The sequence below is a fragment of the Leucoraja erinacea genome, chromosome 17 (assembly GCF_028641065.1).
Source record: "Leucoraja erinacea ecotype New England chromosome 17, Leri_hhj_1, whole genome shotgun sequence".
Taxonomy (NCBI): Eukaryota; Metazoa; Chordata; class Chondrichthyes; order Rajiformes; family Rajidae; genus Leucoraja; species Leucoraja erinaceus.
In genome coordinates, this window is record NC_073393.1 from 15,522,364 (window position 1) to 15,543,143 (window position 20,780).

At 41.6% G+C, this 20,780-nt stretch overlaps 1 protein-coding gene across 2 annotated transcripts in view; it reads left to right on the top strand.

Annotated features, from left to right (window-relative positions):
- csnk2a2b (casein kinase 2, alpha prime polypeptide b) overlaps positions 1-20,780 on the top strand; it is a 44,310-nt gene that overhangs the window by 15,353 nt on the left and 8,177 nt on the right. Inside the window, exons 3-8 of one of the 2 annotated variants that reach the window (XM_055648656.1) lie at positions 8,862-8,963; positions 10,917-10,967; positions 11,138-11,185; positions 12,024-12,107; positions 14,573-14,683; positions 16,511-16,612. In XM_055648656.1, the coding sequence (XP_055504631.1) occupies positions 8,862-8,963; positions 10,917-10,967; positions 11,138-11,185; positions 12,024-12,107; positions 14,573-14,683; positions 16,511-16,612 (498 nt within the window). Of the gene's footprint in view, positions 1-8,861; positions 8,964-10,916; positions 10,968-11,125; positions 11,186-12,023; positions 12,108-14,572; positions 14,684-16,510; positions 16,613-20,780 lie in introns of both variants that reach the window. The other variant, XM_055648655.1, reaches the window with a different exon arrangement.

A 20,780-nucleotide genomic window follows, 5' to 3' on the forward strand; every position in this document is an offset into this window, starting at 1 on the left:
TGATCGCGAGGAGTTCCCGCATTCTGGGAACTAGTCGCAGCCTCAGTATGGTCGCTGCGGTGGGGGGGGGGGAAAGAGAAGGGAGACAGAAGGGAGGGGGGGGGGGGGGAGAGAGGAGGAGAAGGGGGGGAGAAGGAGTGCAGACACTTTTAAGAAGTTTAATAAAGTTCAGCGGGCATTTTACCTACCAGTAGGTCTTCCTAGGTCGTGAAATTCCAATGAGCCAATCAAAATGGCTGGTCAGCGAAGGAGATTGCCTATGGCTGCCCTCGAGTGCTTGTAAGTAAATAGCGACCCCACTCCACTGCACTAAGAGTGAAAAAGACCAAAGTCGACCAAATTTTACTCGCAGAAAATGTTTCAATATCCTGAAATATTTTCCGCGACCTAGCTGAGGCCACAAGTAGGTGAGAACCTCCCTCGAGCATGAAGGAGAGTTCCAGCCACCTCATACGACCTAGGACCACGTGTCGATCATGCTGTGAGTTTGAGTCCAGGGCAAGCTCTTCTAAACTCGCAGCTTAGGTCGCCCAAGTAGGACAGGCCCTTTAGCCTTAGCGGTAGTGGGGAAGATGCTGGAGTCAATTATTAAAGATGTTATAGCAGTGCATTTGGAAAGCAGTGACCGGATCTGTCAAAGTCAACATGGATTTATGAAGGGGAAATTATGCTTGACTTTTGGAATTTTTTGAGGATGTAACAAGTAGAATGGATAAAGAAGAGCCAATGGATGTGGTGTATCTGGACTTTCAAAAACAAGGTCCCACATAAGAGATTAGTGTGCAAAATTGGAGCACATGGTATTGGGGGTAGAGTATTGACATGGATAGAGAACTGGTTGGCAGACGGAAGCAAAGAGTAGGAATTAACAGGTCCTTTTCAGAATGACAGGTACATCAGTCAGTGAAGAAAGCCTATGGTATGTTGGCCATTGCGAGAGGATTTGAGTTTAGGAGCAAGGAGGTCCTACTGCAGTTGTACAGGGCCCTGGTGAGATTGCACCTGAGGTATTGTGTGCAATTTTGGTCTCCTAATTTGAGGAAGGACATTATTGCTATTGAGAGAGTGCAGTGTAGGTTCACCAGGTTAATTCCCGGGATGGCGTTTGTGACATATGATGGAAGAGCGGGTCGACTGGGCTTGTATTCACTGGAATTTAGGATGCGAGGGGGATTTGTAGAAAACATATAATATTCTTAGCGGATTGGACAGGGTACATGCAGTAAAAATGTTCCCGGTGTTGGGGCAGTCCAGAACCAGGGCTCACAGTTTAAGAATAAGGGATAGGCGATTTAGGACTGAGATGAGGAAAAACGATTTTACCCAGAGAGTTGTGAATCTAGAGTTATCTGCCACATTCACTGGATGTTTTCAAGAGACAGTTAGATTTAGCTCTTGTGGCTAAGGGAATCAAAGGATATGGGGAAAAAAGCAGGAATGGGATACTGATTTTGGATGATCAGCCATGATTTTTTATGTTTCTATGTAATAGGAAAGAGTGCGAAAATGAGGCAGAATTGGAGTCTTGTAAAATAGTTCTAAGTAACTATTGTCTGTAAATCTAACCCAACTCTATTTTAAAGTACGGTACTTTTTAAAGTACAGTGCCTTTGCATAAGATAGCAGACATCTGTACTTTTTCAATACTGTCTGGCCCATCTGTTCATGAAAGTAATGGAAACTCCATGTTTCATGCATTACAAACCCATTTGTAACACATTGAACAAAGTACCAATGCGCCACAAAAAAAAGTTTATTTTCGTAAAATAATGGAAGAAACAATGCTAGTGCTAATGGAGAGAGACGTAAATCAACAATTAGGTTACTGTTCTGATGAAGGGTCCCATTTCTTGCAACTCTCCCATCCTCAAATGTGCAAGTGCATGCCAACTGGCTATGCTGTTTTACGGTCTTCCGTAAAACAGAATTGACAAATATCTCAAGTATTTGTGAATTAAACTGACAAATGACCTTTGTTTCATGCAGTATATGTTTTCTTCTCCCAAAAGAGAGAGTTTTATATGTGGATTATGAAGTCTTAAATTAAATAAACCAAGGTATTTGGAATATTATTTACTTGCTGTTTCAACTACTATTTAATAAAGTGTGTTCCCATCTTTTACTTTTGGGCTACGTGAAATATATATTAAATATTAATTAAAATGTGCATTTCATGCCTGGGGTGGTAGTTTGGGAATTTTTCGATCTGTAGTTACCTAGAATTTAATCATCAGACTTGTTGGAATGATGCCTGATTGCAGGCACTGTAGGAGACATTGGAATCTTCTCTGCAGTGGCTAGATTGTGTGGGAAGCTTTATTCTAGATCAAGTGACCACCTACTGGAAATTTAGGAATTATGTATTTTCATTGAAAAATTGAAAAATGTTGCAATGTGAATTTTAAAGCACTGAGAAAATTGTAAGGAACTCTCTGACAAATATTTCGCCTTAAACAATGGTTGAGGTTATAGGTTAGAAGTTAAAAAAAAAGCCGCTGGAGGAATTCATTAGGTGAAACAGCAACTCGGGAGGGAAACGTACAGCCGGTTGTTTGTGTAAAGATGAAATGTCAAGTTCAATATCAAGTGCTGCCTGACCTGCTGAGTACCTCCAGCAGCTTGTTTCTTTTTGCTTCAGATTTCAACACTTGTAGTCTCTCGGTGTCTTCTTATAGATGAGAAGATAAATTGTAAACATTTAAAAACATGGATAGGTGACATTACGGGTCGGGTCCTTTTTAAATGCTTTTTACATATGCTTTGAATGGGAGAATGCTGATGTGTCTTCCTAAGCCCCCAATGGTATTACACACTCAGGCTGACGTCAGAAGATCCTTCAGGAGGTTGAATCCTTGAAAAACGCCTGGACCAGATGGTATACTTGGTCGTGTACTTAAAACCCATGCAGACAAACTGGCTGGACTTTTTGTGGACATCGTCAATCTCTCATTGCTAAGTTCTGAGGTTTTCACTTGCTTTAAAAGGATATCAATAATACTGGTGCCCAAGAATAGTAAAGTGACATGCTTCAATTACTACTGACTGATGGCACTAATGTCCGTGGTGATGAAGTGCTTTGAGAGGTTGGTTATGCAACATATCTACACCTACCTCAGCAAGAACCTGGACCCACTGCAATATGCCTACTGCCACAACAGGTCAACGGAGGATGCGATCTCACTGGCACTGGACCACGGACAATAAAAATACATACGTCACGCTGTTGTTCATCGATTACAACTCAGTGTTCAACACCATCATCCCCTCCATGCTGGTTACCAAGCTTGGGGAACTGGATCTCTGCGCATCCCTCTGCAACTGGATCCTCAACTTCCTCTTCAACAGACCGCAATGTGTACAAATTGGGAGCAACACTTCCACCTTGATAACCATCATAGCACTTCAAGACAGTGTGCACAGCCTCCTGCTCTCTTCACTTCATATTCAACGACTGTGTAGCTGGACACAGTTCGAAGTCTATCTTCAAGTTCACTGACAAAACCAGTGTTGGACGAATTACAGATAATGATGATTCAGAGTACAGGAGGTAAATCGATCGACTGACCAAATGCTGTCGGTGTCAGTAAGACCAAGAACTGATTGTGGACTTTGGAAGAGGAAAGACGACGATTCACAAACCTGTATTCGTTGACGGATGGTGGTGGAGAGAGTCAAGATCTCGCATTCCTGGATGTGCATATCTCTAAAGATTTGACCTGGACACCCAGCATATTGATACAATCATGAAAAACCCCATCTTTGCCTTCCTGAGGATATTGAGGTGATTTGGTATGCCAACGAATACTCTCTTGAACCTTTACAGGTGTACGGTAGGGAGCATTTATTGACTATTTGCATCACGGCCTGGTTTAGCAACTTGAACACCCAGGAACGAAGATGATCGCAAAATGTGGTAAACACTGTCTAGTCCATCATGGGTACTAACCTCCCCACCATCAAAGGGATTTAAACGAGTCACTGGCTGAAACAGGAAGCATCATCAGAGACCCACACCACCCTGGTCACACTCTCGTTTCATTCCTATCAGGAAGAAATTATACGTGGTTTAAGAGCAGCTTCTACCCTACAGCTATCAGGCTATTAAACACTACAGCGTCCAAATAAGCTCCGAACTACATCGACTTAAAGGACATTATTTTTGCCTTTGCACTATTATAATTTGTTTTATTATATACAAGGCCAAGTGCAGACCCGTTAGGTCTGCTCCCCCAACGCAATATTCCAGCACTCACCCGTTCCTCCAACGCATCGCGGGGGTTATGGGGGACAAGGGGGTGTGTGGTGGGGTGGGGGGGGGGGGTTTGTGGGCGGGGTTGTGTGTGTGTGTGGGGGGGGGGGGGGGGGGGGTTGTGGGTGAGGAGCGGGGGTAGGGGGGTGGGGTGTGTTGAAGGGATAACTTTATGACTTTGCAATGTTGGTCCTTCTCTTGCTCAGAACAAATTTCAGAACTATGTGCATTGAAGTCGCTATAGTTTCTGAGCTGTTGTCAGGAATGTGAAGTTGGAAAATGACCTTGAATAACTTTATCAACAGCTGGGTGTATAAGTGGGATTGAATTCCTTTACCATGGTGTTGAGAGTTGGCCTTATTACTTTCAAGGCATATTTGGTCCGCGATGGGAAGTATGTGTGAGGGAAGGGCGGTGAGGAGGGAGTGGCGCGTGGAGGGAGGCAAGGGTGGTGAGGAGGGAGCATCGCGCTGAGGGGGGGAGGGGTGGTGAGGAGGGAGCACCGTACCGTGTGAGGGACGGAGGCAGAGGCCGTGGGTGGGCATGGACCTGAGGACCCGAGCGAGGCTCCGGACGGGCGTGGTCCTGAGCGAGGTGGCGGGTGGGCGTGGACCTGAGCGAGGCCGTGGGACGACCAGAGTGAGGCCACATCTTCAGTGCGACTGAGCCAGGCAGGCGGGGTGGGGGGTTGGTTTCCAGAACATTCCAGCGTGGCGTTGAAATGTAGCATGACATCTTAAGTGAACCTGATTAATGCGCGGAGGGGAAAAATGCGAGTCAGAATATGTAAAAATTTAAGTGCTACTGCGTGGTGTTTTCACGTAAGTAGAAAAACACACACACACACACACACACACACACACACACACACACACACACACACACACACACACACACGTATATGTATATATGTGTGTGTATATATGTGTGTGTATATATAAAATATATATATTTTGTGTGTGTTATTTTGCAATACTGTGTTTACATATCTGTTGTGATGCAAGTAACAATTTAATTGTTCCATTTTGGGACATATTGATAATAAAATACTCTTGACATGACTGAAGAAGAGTGTCGATTCGAAACATCACCAGAGATGCTACCTGACCTGCAGTTCCTTGATCATCATTGGAGGGGATTTATTTCCCATTCTCATTTTCTTCCAACATAGGGGGAAGCCACTTGGCCCAACACATCTGTTGTCTCTTGGAACAATCCCATTAGTATTACTCTGCCATTTACTTTCATGTGATCTCTCATTCAGCCTTATGCACTGAGGTGCAGCTGAATAATGTTTCTGGCTAAGATCTGTTAGCACCTGATGCTTATTGGCAATGTAACAATGGGCCATTTTCCTTGAATTATCAAGAAGTCCTGAATGTTTTGAGTTAGTTTCACGGATGTGTCCAAAATAAACATGGGTATAAGTCGATTAATTCTGATCACTTTTGTACAAAAACTATTCTATTTTCATAGTTTTGCTATTGAACAGGATTATGACTGTTGTTTAAATGCTGTGGAAATTGGTTCATGTGTGAGTCATCAAATGGTTGACAAATGAAATGAATAATGCAGCTGGAAGTAGCAGGTTTACTTGCATCAGTCAGATTTAGCACCCCTATGAAAACCAGCCTGGTTATATAATTTCAGCTTCCTCGTTGTAATTACCATGTACTTTATACATATTAAGAACTGGCTTTTTGTCTTCAGCTAATTGTTTATTAATGCTGTCACTATTATATCTTTAGAAAATGTACTTGGAGATATTGGTGACCTTCTTTCACCAGGAATCCACAGACAATTTATTATAAATAGCTGTTTAAACTCGGCACTCTTATATAAACCAAAGTTATTAACTACTCTTTGTAATACTGTGATATTTTAATTGCATGGGGCTTCCAGGGATCAGCACAGCAGTTGAAATAACTACAATCCTGGTTTGCAAAGATGTGGTGCAGCTGTGTGGACTTGGTTAATCCATATAATCATGTACATGCTGCCTATCTGATTACAGTTGGTATGAAGAAATTTCATCTCATTTCCCCCCCTGAATGGCCACCCCTTTATTTTGAGAATGTTTCTTAGTTCTAAACACCCCAGTTAAGAGAAATGCTAACTCTGCATATGCTCTTCAGGCCCTGTAAGCATGTTTTTCATCTCAATGAGATTGTCCATCTTTAAGTATAGGCTCAGTTTAATCTCTCCTCGTATGACACATCTCCCAGGAATCAATCTGATGAAGCGTTGCTGTGGTCCCTCTTGCAAGTATATTCTTAAGCGAACAGACCTGCATGCATTCCAGATTTTATCTCACTAGAGCTCAATATCACGCTTTTAACTCTCAAAGCTAGAGCAAATTGTCTTTTTTTATTGCAACAAGGACTAGCATACAGTTTGACTTCCGAATCGCTCACTTTACCCATGTGGCAACTTTCCATTGAATTGTGTTCAAGGACAACCAGGTCTCCCTTTCAATGTTTTAATGATACTTTATTGTCACATGTACCTAGGTACAGTGAAATTCTTTGGATTTTTGCATACAATGCACAAAGTACACAGAGACACCATGTATCTAGTGTCATCAAAGTTACTAAGTACTCAAAGTACCAATGGTCCTTCTTTGTTCTTAGCGGCACGGCCTCTCCGTGCGCGGCTTGTCCTTAGCCTGACTGCCTCTCCCCTCGTACAGTGGGCCGTCCCTCTCCTCTGGCCTTTCAGCCTTCGTGCCCCAGGCAGCACTGCCTCCGACAGCTGACAGTTGAAGGTGCAGGTTAGACCTCCTCCGACCGGCTCTTTGTCCAGCATCTGTTGGCTCGTCTCGCTCCCTCTTCCGGTTCCCGGTCTTCAGAGACAAGCAGACGATGACCCTCGGACCTACTCCTGTCGGGGATTGGCAACCGCCCACACTATTTTTTTCTGACCTTGGGCCCCACCGCGGGGCGTGGACATGCATCGGAGTCGATACCTTGCCTGGGATCGCTCCAACCATGGCCTGCGGACTTTACATCAGGAGCTCGCAGTATCGGGAGAGGCCATGGATGTCGGGAGCTCCAACATCGCGGAAGGTTCGACCAGCCCCGGCACGGGGGAGCTGATTTGCCTCAAGCGGAGGGCCCGCCGCCGGTAACGCGAGTCAAGATCATCCCATCAATGGAGGGCTCGAGGCACCCGACCGCGGGAGAGCAAAGGGAAGAGATTGAACTTTTTTTCGCCTTCCATCACAGTGAGGAATGTTGAGGAATCATTGCGATGGATGTTTATGTTAATGTGTTTTGTGTGTTCCGTTGCTTTTTATTTGTATGACTGACTTGACAAATGAAATTTCTCGTATGTTGCAAAACATACTTGGCTAATAAAGTATTATTGTGAATGTGATTGATTATTAACCTTTTTTTATTACACAACAACAGATAAAATCGTCAGTTTCAATGTTGGTTCCTTGGTATGCAGATCAAGAATATCATTCTTTTATATATTTTATACATTTAACAATGCTGATTTTGTTTGCCCAGATTACATATTAGGTTGAGGTGTTACTTCTAATTTTCTGGTGTATGCAAAGCCTTACAATACAAGTATTTTGAGTTGGGGTGGTGAGGGCAGGATGAGAGAGGAGTGAAGGAAACTCCATGCATGACTCCTACCAATGTTTTCCCCTCACCCCTTGTTTTTTTCTTAGCTACACCCAAGTTGCGTGTCCTAATTAATTTTCTGAGCTAATATCCTTCCCTTTTTGCTTTACCACATTATTTAATTCTGGGTTACCTCCCTTCTGTTGCTTCTGAAATGTAACAATCCTGGAATTTTTGAATTCCCAGTTACATTCAATTTGCTACCATGGCCTTAAGCCTGTGTTTATTTCTATTTGTGTTGTTAATTTGTCCATATTGTTAGGAATGCTGTGCGCATTCAGATAAAGAGCTATGTTTGTCAATTTCCTAACATTCCCTGCCCGGATGCTAGTTGGAAGTTAACTCTTGTGTTCGTCGCATTGCCCCTGACAGATTCTGGTTATCATAATTTTGCTTCTCTGCCTCTTCTGACTTTCCAAATTTTCCCTCACCAGAGCCTGATCTTTAGCCCTTTATTTGGTTTGCTGGAACACTGGTCACAGCCAAACTTGAGTGAAGCCCATTGCAGTGGAACAGCGCTCATTTACCCCTATAGTGGTATAGGTGCTCCATGAAACTCGATTCCCCAGGCACCATTTGTTTTGAGTACTTTGACCTTATTTATCCTATGCCAATTGATACAGCAGAATCAAGCCATGATTACGCTCGATTGGACACAGATTATATGGAGCCTTATTTGAGAAGGACGGCATGGCAGATTTGTAGGTTACTCTGGGTCAGAGAATAAATTGTGTCTGTCGCACGACATAACTGCTGGCAATTTTGTTACAAGTTTGTGTGCTGCAGGTTGCTTTTCTGCCTCTTAGTTAATATACGATAGGGCTTGAAATATACAAGCAAAGAAGTGCAGACTTTTGTCTTACTTATTTGCACCTTGCTATCTTTGAAAATATTGTCAATAATTGTCACTACCCTCAGAGTAATATCTCGGTCTCTCTTCGTGCAACTGATAGTTTTCAAAAGATGTTATAACTTTACAGCCTGTGAAAAAAAAGAAAATAAAGCGAGAAATCAAGATACTGGAAAACCTTCGTGGGGGTCCCAACATTATCAAGCTGCTGGATGTGGTAAAGGACCCTGTGGTGAGTAGCAGTGTTGGTATGTTCTCTAGATTTAAAGTATGCCTTACCATCAAACATTAAGGAAGTGCATGTTTGCTGAGATTAGAGTGGCTCAGTTGATACTGCACTCTCCTCAAAGTTACAAAACGTGTTTCCCTCCCACACTAGCACTTAACGATATGGATCTGAGCTGACGTTCTGAAGCAGTGCTATTCCTATCTTCGTTTGGCAAAATATTTGGCAAACTAGGATGTGTATTCTGGTTCAGTTGGATGGATTTAGTTTTAATTTAAAGATAGGACAGGTTCTGAAGCAGGGTCTCGACCCGAAACATCACAGATTCCTCTCCAGAGCTGCTGCTTGACCCGCTGAGTTACTCCAGCATATTGTTTCTACCTTCGATTTAAACCACTATCTGCAGTTCTTTCCTACATATGGAAACGGGCCCTCCCTCTGCCCACCAAGTCCACACCCACCAGTGATCACCTGTACACTAGCACTAGTCCGAAGCACTAGGGACAATTTACAGAAGCCAATTAACCTACAAACCTGCACATCTTTGGAATTTGGGAGGAAACGAGCACCCAGAGAAAACCCACAGTCACAGGTAGATCATACAAACTCCATACAGACATCGCCTGGATCCTAGGTCTCCGTCGCTGTAATGCAGAAACTCTACTGCTGCACCACTGTGCTGGCACCAGATTTTAACATTCCTTCGTTAATAACCAAAGGTACATGTGATTATTCACTTATGTAATCCTCACTCAATTAACCCTACCAAAAATAGATTGGCTAATCTCTCGCTGTTTGTTGCTGTGTGTAAAAGTGCTACTATATTGGATCATATAATAATATGTTAATTCACTGTGAGATAAGATAAAATAGCCTTATCTTTTAATTGATCCCAGGATTGTTTTAAACATGTTCAATCTCTGAAGCTTTAATTTTATTGTTTTATAAGCACTGACCTCACTATTCAATGCTAATAGTGTTTGTCAAGCTGCCAAGTTGTAAACATGATATGATTACTTGCTGCACAAGTCATGTCTTCCCTTTGACAAAATCCACAACCCTTGCACTACCAATTTCTACTGTAGCTTCTACCTGACAGCTCGAGATTTCAAAATACACTTGCCCCATTCGTTGGTATGTAATGTATTCTGAAATGATTTGAGCTTTTTAAAGATGGCATGCCCAAAAAAACTCACATGCACATAGTAAACTAGAGCCATAAGTAATCATGCCCCTTTGTGAACCTTACCACTGCAGCCCCCTCCTGCCCTAGCAATCCATATTTTGTCCTTGACAAATCTGTTCCTTAGGATCTTAGCAATCCAACTATATTCAACAGGAGCTGTTTCAGCCCAACTTGATAATTTTGCGGAACGTGAGGGAAACTGAGAGGCTGTGTCTTCGGCTTTTTCTTCCCATGTCCAAGTTATGATTTCTGCCATTTCTTCTAAACTTATTAATGTTCAGGAACAAAATGATGCATTATATTTTGTATACTGGCATACTGCTTAAAAGATTATGCAGGTCAGTTTTGGCTATGGCTGATGGGGGTAGTAAGGAAAGATGGTACTGGACATGGAGCACAGCTTTTATGCAGCAATAAGGAAGGAGCATCTTGGGCTGTTTTTTGGTATTAACTAGCAGCTTGTTTTGGGAACAATGAATCATTTTCATAATCCTGGGAATTGTGGAGCACCTCGGGCTGAGAGAATCCATCGTGCAGTTGATTAAAGGGAACAGTCATAGACTTGACAACATGCAACAGCCTCAATGTGACTTTATGAAAATGTATTTTTAACCTCTACTTCACAGTGGTTAACTTGGTGGCCACTGACATTACAAACCTCATTGGCTACAGCATTTCCTGTTGATATGTTTTGTGGTAGGTAATGAAGTTATGATTGCTGGCAGTTTCTGACATATGTTCTATCTTAAATTGTAATCTTGTTCTTTCCACAGTCGAGAACTCCAGCTCTTGTTTTTGAGCACATCGATAACACTGATTTCAAGGTGAGCTTGCAGATTTGTATACATGTAATCAAAGCAGTTATTGTATTTAATGATATTTCTGTTTGGTCTGCATTTGTGTACAGCCTTTTACTCACTCATGCTGAATTTTCCTCCAATTCCATTCCACCCTCCCACCCTTTTTCTCTCTCTTTGTCTAGCAACTGTATCAGATCTTGGTGGATTATGACATCCGGTTCTACATGTATGAAATTCTCAAGGTGAGTTGGAAGCCTTAAGTTCTTCCAGTTAGTCAATTGAATGGTGTTTATTGATTATGAATTTTAGCTTCTCTTTGCTTTTGTTCCCTTTTTAGGTCATCCTTGCTGTGTCAGTGCCCTCCCCGCCACTACCCTTCACTGATGATTCTTTGGCAGGAAATAATTCTGTACAGAGATTGCCGTGGCCACCAGGCTTCTCCCACACCAATGTTTGCATCACTTGGTGGGTGTCCAGCTAGTGATTGACATTCAGGTGGTGGCAGGCCTCTCACTTCTGGATAAACCATTAGGTGCTTCATCTGGAGGTCAGGCTGAGAGCAGATGCTCCTCTTCCCTGCCCTCTGCCAATTTAGGAATGTGGTGCTTTCCTCACACCAGGGAAAGTAAATGCACTGTTTTTTTCCACTGGACAAAATGTTTAGGAACAATATGATTGCTAATGATATTAAAGGGACTGTCTCCTTTCTAATTTAACAATAATGTCCAACAACAGACCACAATGTTGTCTCTTTTGTGTGGTTAGATTTAATTAAAGTAAACTTTAAGGGAATTTGTATGTTGTATAATGAAGAGGGATAGTGTCACAAGTCACAGCAATTCCAGAAGATGCTTTTTTTGTTTTGTGTTTCCATCTGCACTACTTTTTCATTTTGATAATTGGAAGACAACTATTCCATTCTAAGGATTGGTTGCTCAGGGTGGCTGTTCCGAGCAGCTGGTGACCAACTAGGTACATGGAGCATGCTGTCTTTGATACCTTGTGGAAGAATGGGGGTAGAGAAACAATGAATAAAGGCATGAAAATATACTCATTGCATAACTTTTGTTTTCCCCATAGGCGTTGGATTACTGCCACAGTATGGGTATTATGCACAGAGATGTGAAGCCACACAATGTGATGATCGACCATGCCCAGAGAAAGGTATGAGTGACTGCAGGTTGGCTGCTTTAGTGGTTTTATGGTACTAGTGGGCAAGCTGCAGGATAATAAATGAGACCTGCAAATCCTTATTCTAAATGATATCCTGTAAGGTAATAACCGAATGCTTTTTTTGCAAAAATTGTATATAGCGTGGCTCTTAATTTAAGGGCATTAAGCTGTTGTCAGAACATTTATACAAAGCTTCAGATGAAATATAATTTAAAGTAAAACAAGTTTTTAAATGGGTTTCTTAGGGGAACAAAAATGTGCAGACCTCAAGTAGCAACGTAAGCATTTTTAGCACTCTGCAATTTTTTAAAAAACCAGTTCAACTTTTTATAATGTTAGTACTTGATTACATTTCTGCAACATCAAATTGGGAGGTGACTGCTGTTGTCAGTGCTATTTCTGAGTGGAATCTTCTATTGTTAGCGACGTGAAAACATACTATTATTTCAGTGTTGAAATTCTGAACTGATTGTGTGGAAGTACATTAGGGTTATTATTTGTTCGTAACTTTGCTACAGGCGAATTAATATTTGTTTGTAAATATTATATTTTAGATGCTTTGAGAATGTTTTCTTGCTGTTGATGTGTAGACATGATCTTTCCCCTCAATTTTTGTCGAAATTACTTTCTCTGAAACTTAGACCTGCTCCATTCCTGTGTAAAGTCCCAATCATGCTGTGAAGCTCATTTTGGAAAATGATTGGGAAATCATTGATTTGAAATATGAAAGGTCATCTTCATTTTTGAAGTTACGAAGTCTGTTGTGCCCTTTATGTTGTGCATACATACAGCGGGCTCCATAATGTTTGGGACAAAGACCCATCATTTATTTACTTGCCTCTGTACTCCACAATTTGAGATTTGCAATAGAAAAAAATCACATGTGGTTAAAGTGTACATTGTCAGATTTTATTAAAGGGAATTTTTTTAATACATTTTGGTTTCACCATGTAAAAATTACAGCTGTGTTTATACATAGTCCCCCCCATTTCAGGGCACCATAAAGTTTGGGACACATGGCTTCACAAGCATTTTTAATTGCTCAGGTGTGTTTAATTGCCTCCTTAATAAAGCTATTCGAGAGCTCTCAGCACCTAGTCTTTCCTCCTGTCTTTCCATCACTTTTGGAAATGTTTATTGCTGTTTATCAACGTGAGGAAGTTGTGCCAATGAAAGTTAAAGAAGCAATTATGAGACTGAGAAACAAGAATAAAACTGTTGGAGACATCAGCCAAACCTTAGGCTTACCAAAATCAACTGCTTGGAATATTATTAAGAAGAAAGAGAGCACTGGTGAGTTTACTAATCGCAATGGGATTGGCAGGACTAGGAAGACCTCCTCAGCTGAAGACAGAAGAATTATCTCTATAATAAAGAAAATACCCCAACATCTGTCCGACAGATCAGAAACACTCCTCAGAAGTCAGGTGTGGATTTGTCAATGTCCACTGTCTGCAGATGACTTCATGAACAAAAAGGCTTCATGGAGGCTACACTGCAAGATGTAAACCACTGGTTAGCCACAAACATAGGATGGCCGGGTTACAGTTTGCCAAGAATTACTTAAAAGAGCAGCCACACTTCTGGAAAAGGTTCTTGTGGACAGATGAGATGAAGATTAACTTGTATCAGATTGATGACAAGAGCAAAGTATAGAGGAGAGAAGGAACTGTCCAAGATCCAAAGCATACCACCTCATATCTGTGAAACACTGTGGTGGGGGTGTTATGGCCTGGGCATGTATGGCTGCTGAAGGTACTGGCTCACATATCTTCATTGATGATACAACTGCTGATGGTAGTATCATAATGAATTCTGAAGTGTATGACACATCCTATCTGCTCAAGATCAAACTAATGTCTCAAAACTCATTGGCATGTGGTTCATTCTACAGCAAGACAATGATCCGAAACATACTGCTAAAGCAACAAAGGAGTTTTTCACAGCTAAAAAATGGTCAATTCTGGAGTGGCCAAGTCAATCACCCGATCTGAACTCAATTGAGCATCCCTTTTATATGCTGAAGAGAAAACTGAAGGCGACCAGCCCTCAAAACAAGCATACGCTGAAGATGGCTGCAATACAGGCCTTGCAGAGCATCGCCAGAGAAGATACCCAGCAACTGGTGATATCCATGGATCACAGAATTCAAGCAGTCATTGCATGCAAAGGATATGCAACAAAATATTAAACACATTATAATTCTAAGCACTTTAACCACATGTGATTTTTCTCTATTACAAATCTCAAATTGTGGAGTACAGGGGCAAATAAATAAATGATGAGTCTTTGTCCCAAACATAATGGAGGGTACTCTATATATGTATGTCATCTTAAAGAATCATAGCTCCATCCAGTGAATATTTGTTTCTCCATATATTTGGCTTTTCATATGAAGAACACTAATACATTTCCAGCACATTACCTGATACTTAACTGTCTCATTTATTTCACAGCTTCGGTTAATTGACTGGGGACTGGCTGAGTTTTACCATCCTGAACAGGAGTACAATGTTAGAGTGGCCTCCAGATATTTTAAAGGTCCCGAGCTGCTAGTTGACTACCAGGTACAATCAGAAACAAAGTGATTTGTAGATTACATTTTATAAGGATCGGTAGTGGGGGGTGTGTAGGTCAACAACTCTTTTTATACCATGGTCCTCTTTTTTTGTTTTGGCTCCTCATTCCAAATATCACCTTTCCCCTCGACCCCCCCCCTGATATTTTGCCTGAAGTATTTTGAGAGCTGTCCCAGTGACTTTCCTTATCATTTTCTTGGCAGCGGCTTTTCTCCAGATTTAAAGAAAATCTAATTGCATTTAAAATGAAACTTGGTTTTTTTTCTGGTAAAAGTGAAATTGTTTCTTCATCATTAATTTAAACTTTGCCATCCTAAAACAGGGCATCTAATCTGCATGTCAAGGGGCTAATTAATAAAATTAATTTGATTCTTCAACAAATTATAGGGAATGGCATAGGAGATTAGTGGGCAAAATTAGGGCACATGGTATTGGGGGTAGAGTGCTGACATGGATATTGGTTGGCAGGCAGGAAACAAAGAGTAGGGATTAACGGGTCCCTTTCAGAATAGCAGGCAGTGACTAGTGGGTACCGCAAGGCTCGGTGATGGGACCGCAGCTATTTACAATATACATCAATGATTTAGATGAAGGGATTCAAAGTAACATTAGCAAATTTGGAGATGACACAAAGCTGTGTGGCAGTGTGAACTGTGAGGAGCATGCTATGAGAATGCAGGGTGACTTGGACAGGTTGGATGAATGGGCAGGTGCATAGCAGATGCAGTTTAATGTGGATAAATGTGAGATTATCCACTTTGGTAGCAAAAACAGGAAGGCAGATTACTATCTAAATGGGGTCAAGTTGTGGGAAAAAGGAAGTACAATGGGATCTGGGGGTCCTTGTTAATCAGTCAATGAAAGTAAGCATGCAGGTACAGCAGGCAGTGAAGAAAGCGAATGTCATGTTGGCCTTTATAACAAGAAAAGTCGAGTATAGGAGCAAAGAGGTCCTTCTGCAGTTGCATTGGGCCCTAGTAAGACCATACCTGGAGTATTGTGTGCAGTTTTGGTCCTCTAATTTGAGGAAGGACATTCTTGCTATTGAGGGAGTGCAGCGTAGGTTTACAAGGTTAATTCCTGGGATGGCGGGGCTGTCATATGCTGAGAGAATGGAGGGGCTGGGTTTGTATACTCTGGAGATTAGAAGGATGAGAGGGAATCTTTTTGAAACATAGAAGATTATTAAGGGTTTGGACACGCTAGAGGCAGGAAACATGTTCCCGATGTTGGGGGAGTACAGAACCAGGGGCCACAGTTTAAGAATAAGGGGTAAGCCATTTAGAACGGAGACGAGGAAACACTTTTTCTCACAGAGAGTTGTGTCTGTGGAATTATCTGCCTCGGTGGAGGCCGGTTCTCTGGATACTTTCAAGAGAGATCTAGATACAGCTCTTAAAGATAGGGGAGTTCGGGGATATGGGGAGAAGGCAGGAACGAGGTACTGATTGGGGATGATCAGCCATGATCACATTGAATGGCGGTGCTGGCTCGAAGGGCCAAATGGCCTACTCCTGCACCTATTGTCTATTGCCTATTGCTTATTGGCATGAATAAAGAAAAGGGCTTTGTTGTAAAGTTGTGTGCTTCTATAATGTGCTGTTTGTGAAAGAAGGTAATTTAGAAACATTGTAAATGCATTCTTTTATAATTATAATTTAGTTAAAATTTGCAGATGAACTTTGTGCTTGATTGGACACGTTGGATTAAAAAAATATCTATTGAACCACATACAACACCCATGTCATGCCAAATGCTGTTGTTTTGAATGCATTTTGTCTGCTCAGTACCCTAATCTGCATTTTCTTTTTCCAGATGTACGATTACAGTCTGGACATGTGGAGTCTGGGATGCATGTTGGCCAGCATGATATTCCGCAAGGAGCCTTTCTTCCATGGACATGATAATTATGATCAGGTAGGGTTTTGTTGAAAACAGAAAATGCTGGAAATATATCTCAAGATGGGTAGTTCTGTAGTGAGAGAAATTGTTAATTTCATTAGAACTAGAAAAAATTAAAAAAACAAATATTTTAACTTTCTGAGAAGGAGGGGGAATGAAGACAACAAATGGAACGTCTCAAACAGTGGAAACTTGACAAATATTATTAACGCTGGCTGAGGTAGTGGTGAAAGGTTTTAATGATCCAAAAGAAGAGAAGGTTAGAAGAGAGGAAGGAGGGGGGGAGAGAAACACAGCCGGGCATTTAATAGGTGAAGACAGACAATGGGGTTTCTGATAGGCAGATGGTTGGTCAAAGGCCAGAGATGAAAACAAAGGTGTGAGACAAAAGGATTGAAGAGTTGTGAATTATGATGCCAGTTGAAGGAATGTAGGTGGGGAGCAATAGATGCAAGTCTGAGTGGGGCATGTGAGATGCAAGTGGGGCATGTGATGCAAGTGGGGCATGTGAGGGAGATGAGGGAGAGAAAGAGGGAGGGGGTGGTTGTAAGAAGTTACCCCAAATTGTGGAATTCATTGTTCATACTGTCGGCTACAGTAATCTACCCAAGTGGAATATGAGTCTCTTGCTTCATGAACTTTATTGTGGTAAGTTCTGTGATTTCAGGTGATCTGCTTCACAGATTGTAAGAGTGATGATGTAGGTCTCTGATCAGCTTGAGAAACGGTGCAATTTTTTTTTCATTGCCTTATCCGTGCGATTTTTTTTTTGATTTTTTTCCCCTTCTTTCTTTTCTCTCTCTTCAGAGTCTTGAGTGTGACTTGTGTTGACAATTTCAGTAGGCATTACAAATACCCATGATTTAATGGAACCTTCCTGAATTAATGATGGCTTCTGTACTTTCTGGGCAATTGCTTGTTCATCTTGAGTAACTGGCATTTAAAACATTTCTCAATGTGAAGTATAGCATTGTTGGGAAACTGAACCACATTATTGAAAGTTGCATTGAAGAATTCAGTAATGAATCTCACCTTAAACTTGGGTCCTACATGATAGTTCTAAAGAAATGTGTTCTAATTTCCACGGGAAATTTGCTAAATTAAAGCCTGAATTGACTGTTGCTCAGTGAGTTTTGGGTTTGGTTATCCTTGCGGACATGTTGTTGTGCCTGGATAAGTAAAACACAAAATTGCAAAGCATGAGTTTTCTTTAAATGTGACATACAGTGCTCTCCATAATGTTTGGGCCAAAGACCCATCATTTATTTATTTGCTGCTGTACTCCACAATTTGAGAGTTGTAATAGAAAAAAAATCACATGTGGTTAAAGTGCACATTGTCCAGATTTTAATAAAGACCATTTTTATACATTTTGGTTTCAACACGTAGAAATTACAGTAGTGTTTATACATGGTTCCCCCCATTTCAGGACACCATAATGTTTGGGACACAGCAATGTCATGTAAATGCAAGTAATAATGTTTAGTATTTTATTACATATCCTTTGCATGCAATGACTGCTTGAAGTCTACGATTCATGGACATCACCAGTTGCTGGGTGTCTTCTCTGGTGATGCTCTGCCAGGCCTGTATTGCAGCCATCTTTAGCTTATGCATGTTTTGGGGGCTAGTCCCCTTCAGTTTTCTCTTCGGCATATAAAAGTCATGCTCAATTTGGTTCAGATTGGGTGATTGACTTGGCCACTCAAGAATTGACCATTTTTTAGCTTTGGGTGATTGACTTGGCCACTCAAGAATTGACCATTTTTTAGCTTTGCCTCGCTCCTTTGTTGCTTTAGCAGTATGTTTGGGATCATTGTCTTGCTGTAGAATGAACCGCCGGCCAATGAGTTTTGAGGCATTTATTTGAACGAGCTGATAGGATGTGTCTATACACTTCAGAATTAATTACAGTGCATTCAGAAAATATTCAGACCCCTTCACTTTTTCCACATTTTGTTCCATTGCAGCCTTATTCTAAGAATTGATTAAATTCATTTTTTGATCATTAATCTGGACACAATACCCCATAATAAAAAAGTGAAAACAGGTATTTAGAAATGTTTGCAAAATAATTAAAAAGAAATAACTGAAATATCACATTTACATAAGTATTCAGACCCTCAAAATTGAGCTTCGGTGCATCCTGAAATATCAAGATGCTTTCCTCCACCGTTCCTGCTCGCCGGACCTGAGCCCTGACGATCTCATGCCGCCCATCTTCTACCTTCCCCGGGAGTTCGGCTCTTTCCATTCCACCGCAGGCGGACACCGACGACTATTTCCGTACGACAACACCGTGTGGCCCCGGGGGGAGAGCTTGGACCACTGCTAACCACAACACCGTCAGAAAGGCTCCAAGGCCGTTTCACTCCCATCCCCTAGGAAAATCTGACCATTGATTATCCTTGAGATGTTTCTACAACTTGTTTGGAGTCCACCAGAGCTGTGGGGATGTTTTTATAGCAGCAGGGATTGGGAGACTAGTCAGGATCGAGAGAAAGATGAACGGAGCAAAGTACAGAGAGATCCTTGACGAAAATCTGTTCCAGAGCGTTCAGGACCTCAGACTGGGGTGGAGGTTCACCTTCCAACAGGACAACGACCCATAGCACACAGCCAAGACAATGCAGGAGTGACTTTGTGACAAGTCTGAATGTCCTTGAGTGGCCCAGCCAGAGCCGGACTTGAACCCGATAAAACATCTCTGAAGGGACCTGAAAATAGTTGTGCATCGACGTTTCCCATCCAACTTGACAGAGCTTGAGAGGATCTGCAAAGAAGAATAGGAGAAATTACCCAAATGCAGGTGTGCCAAGTTTGTAGTGTCATACCCACTTGAGGCTGTAATCACTGCCTAAGGTGCCTCAACAAAGTACTGCGTAAAGGGTCTGAATACTTATGTAAATGTGATATTTCAGTTATTTGTTTTTAATTATTTTGCAAAAATTTCTAAACACCTGTTTAAGCTTTTTTATTATGTGATATTGTGTGTAGATTGATGATAAAAAAATGAATTTAACCCATTTTAGAATAAGGATGTAACATGACAAAATGTGGAAAAAGTGAATGGGTCTGAATACTTTCTGAATGCACTGTATGCTACTACCATCAGCAGTTGTATCATCAATGAAGATATGTGAGCCAGTACCTTCAGCAGCCATACATGCCCAGGCCATAACACCCCCATCACCGTGTTTCACAGATAAGGTGGTATGCTTTGCATCTTGGGCAGTTCCTTCTCTCCTCCATACTTTGCTCTTGCCATCACTCTGATATGTTAATCATTGTCTCATCTGTCCACAAGACCCTTTTCCAGAACTGTGGTTGCTCTTTTAAGTACTTTTGGCAAACTGTAACCTGACCATCCTATTTTTGCGGCTAGCCAGTGGTTTGCATCTTGCAGTGTATACTCCGTATTTCTGTTCATGAAGTCTTCTATAGACAGTGGTTTTTGACAAATCCACACCTGAAGAGTGTTTCTCATCTGTTGGACAGGTGTTAGGGGATTTTTCTTTATTTATAGACAGCATTCTTCTGTCGTCAGCTGTGGAAGTCTTCCTTGGCCTGTCAATCCCTTTGCGATTAGTAAGCTCACCAATACTCTCCTTCTTCATAATGATGCTCCAAACAGTTGATTTTGGTAAGCCTAAAGTTTGACTGATGTCTCTAGCCGTTTTATTCTTGTTTCTCAGTCTCATAATGGCTTCTTTGATTTTCATTGGCACAACTTTGGTCCTCATGTTGATAAATAGCAATAATAGGTTCCAAAAGTGATGGAAAGATTGGAGGAAAGACCAGGTGCTGAGAGCTCTCTTATACCTGCATCGAGGAGGCAATGAGCTCCAAACAGTTACAAATACTGATGTCTCTAGCCGTTTTATTCTTGTTTCTCAGTCTCATAATGGCTTCTTTGATTTTCATTGGCACAACTTTGGTCCTCATGTTGATAAACAGCAATAATAGGTTCCAAAAGTGATGGAAAGATTGGAGGAAAGACCAGGTGCTGAGAGCTCTCTTATACCTGCATCGAGGAGGCAATTAAACACAACTGAGCAATTACAAATACCTGTAAACCCATGTGTCCCAAACATGATGGTGCCCTGGGGTGGGGGGGGGGGGGGGGGGGGGTGACTATGTATTAACACAGCTGTCATTTCTACATGTGAAACCAAAATGTATA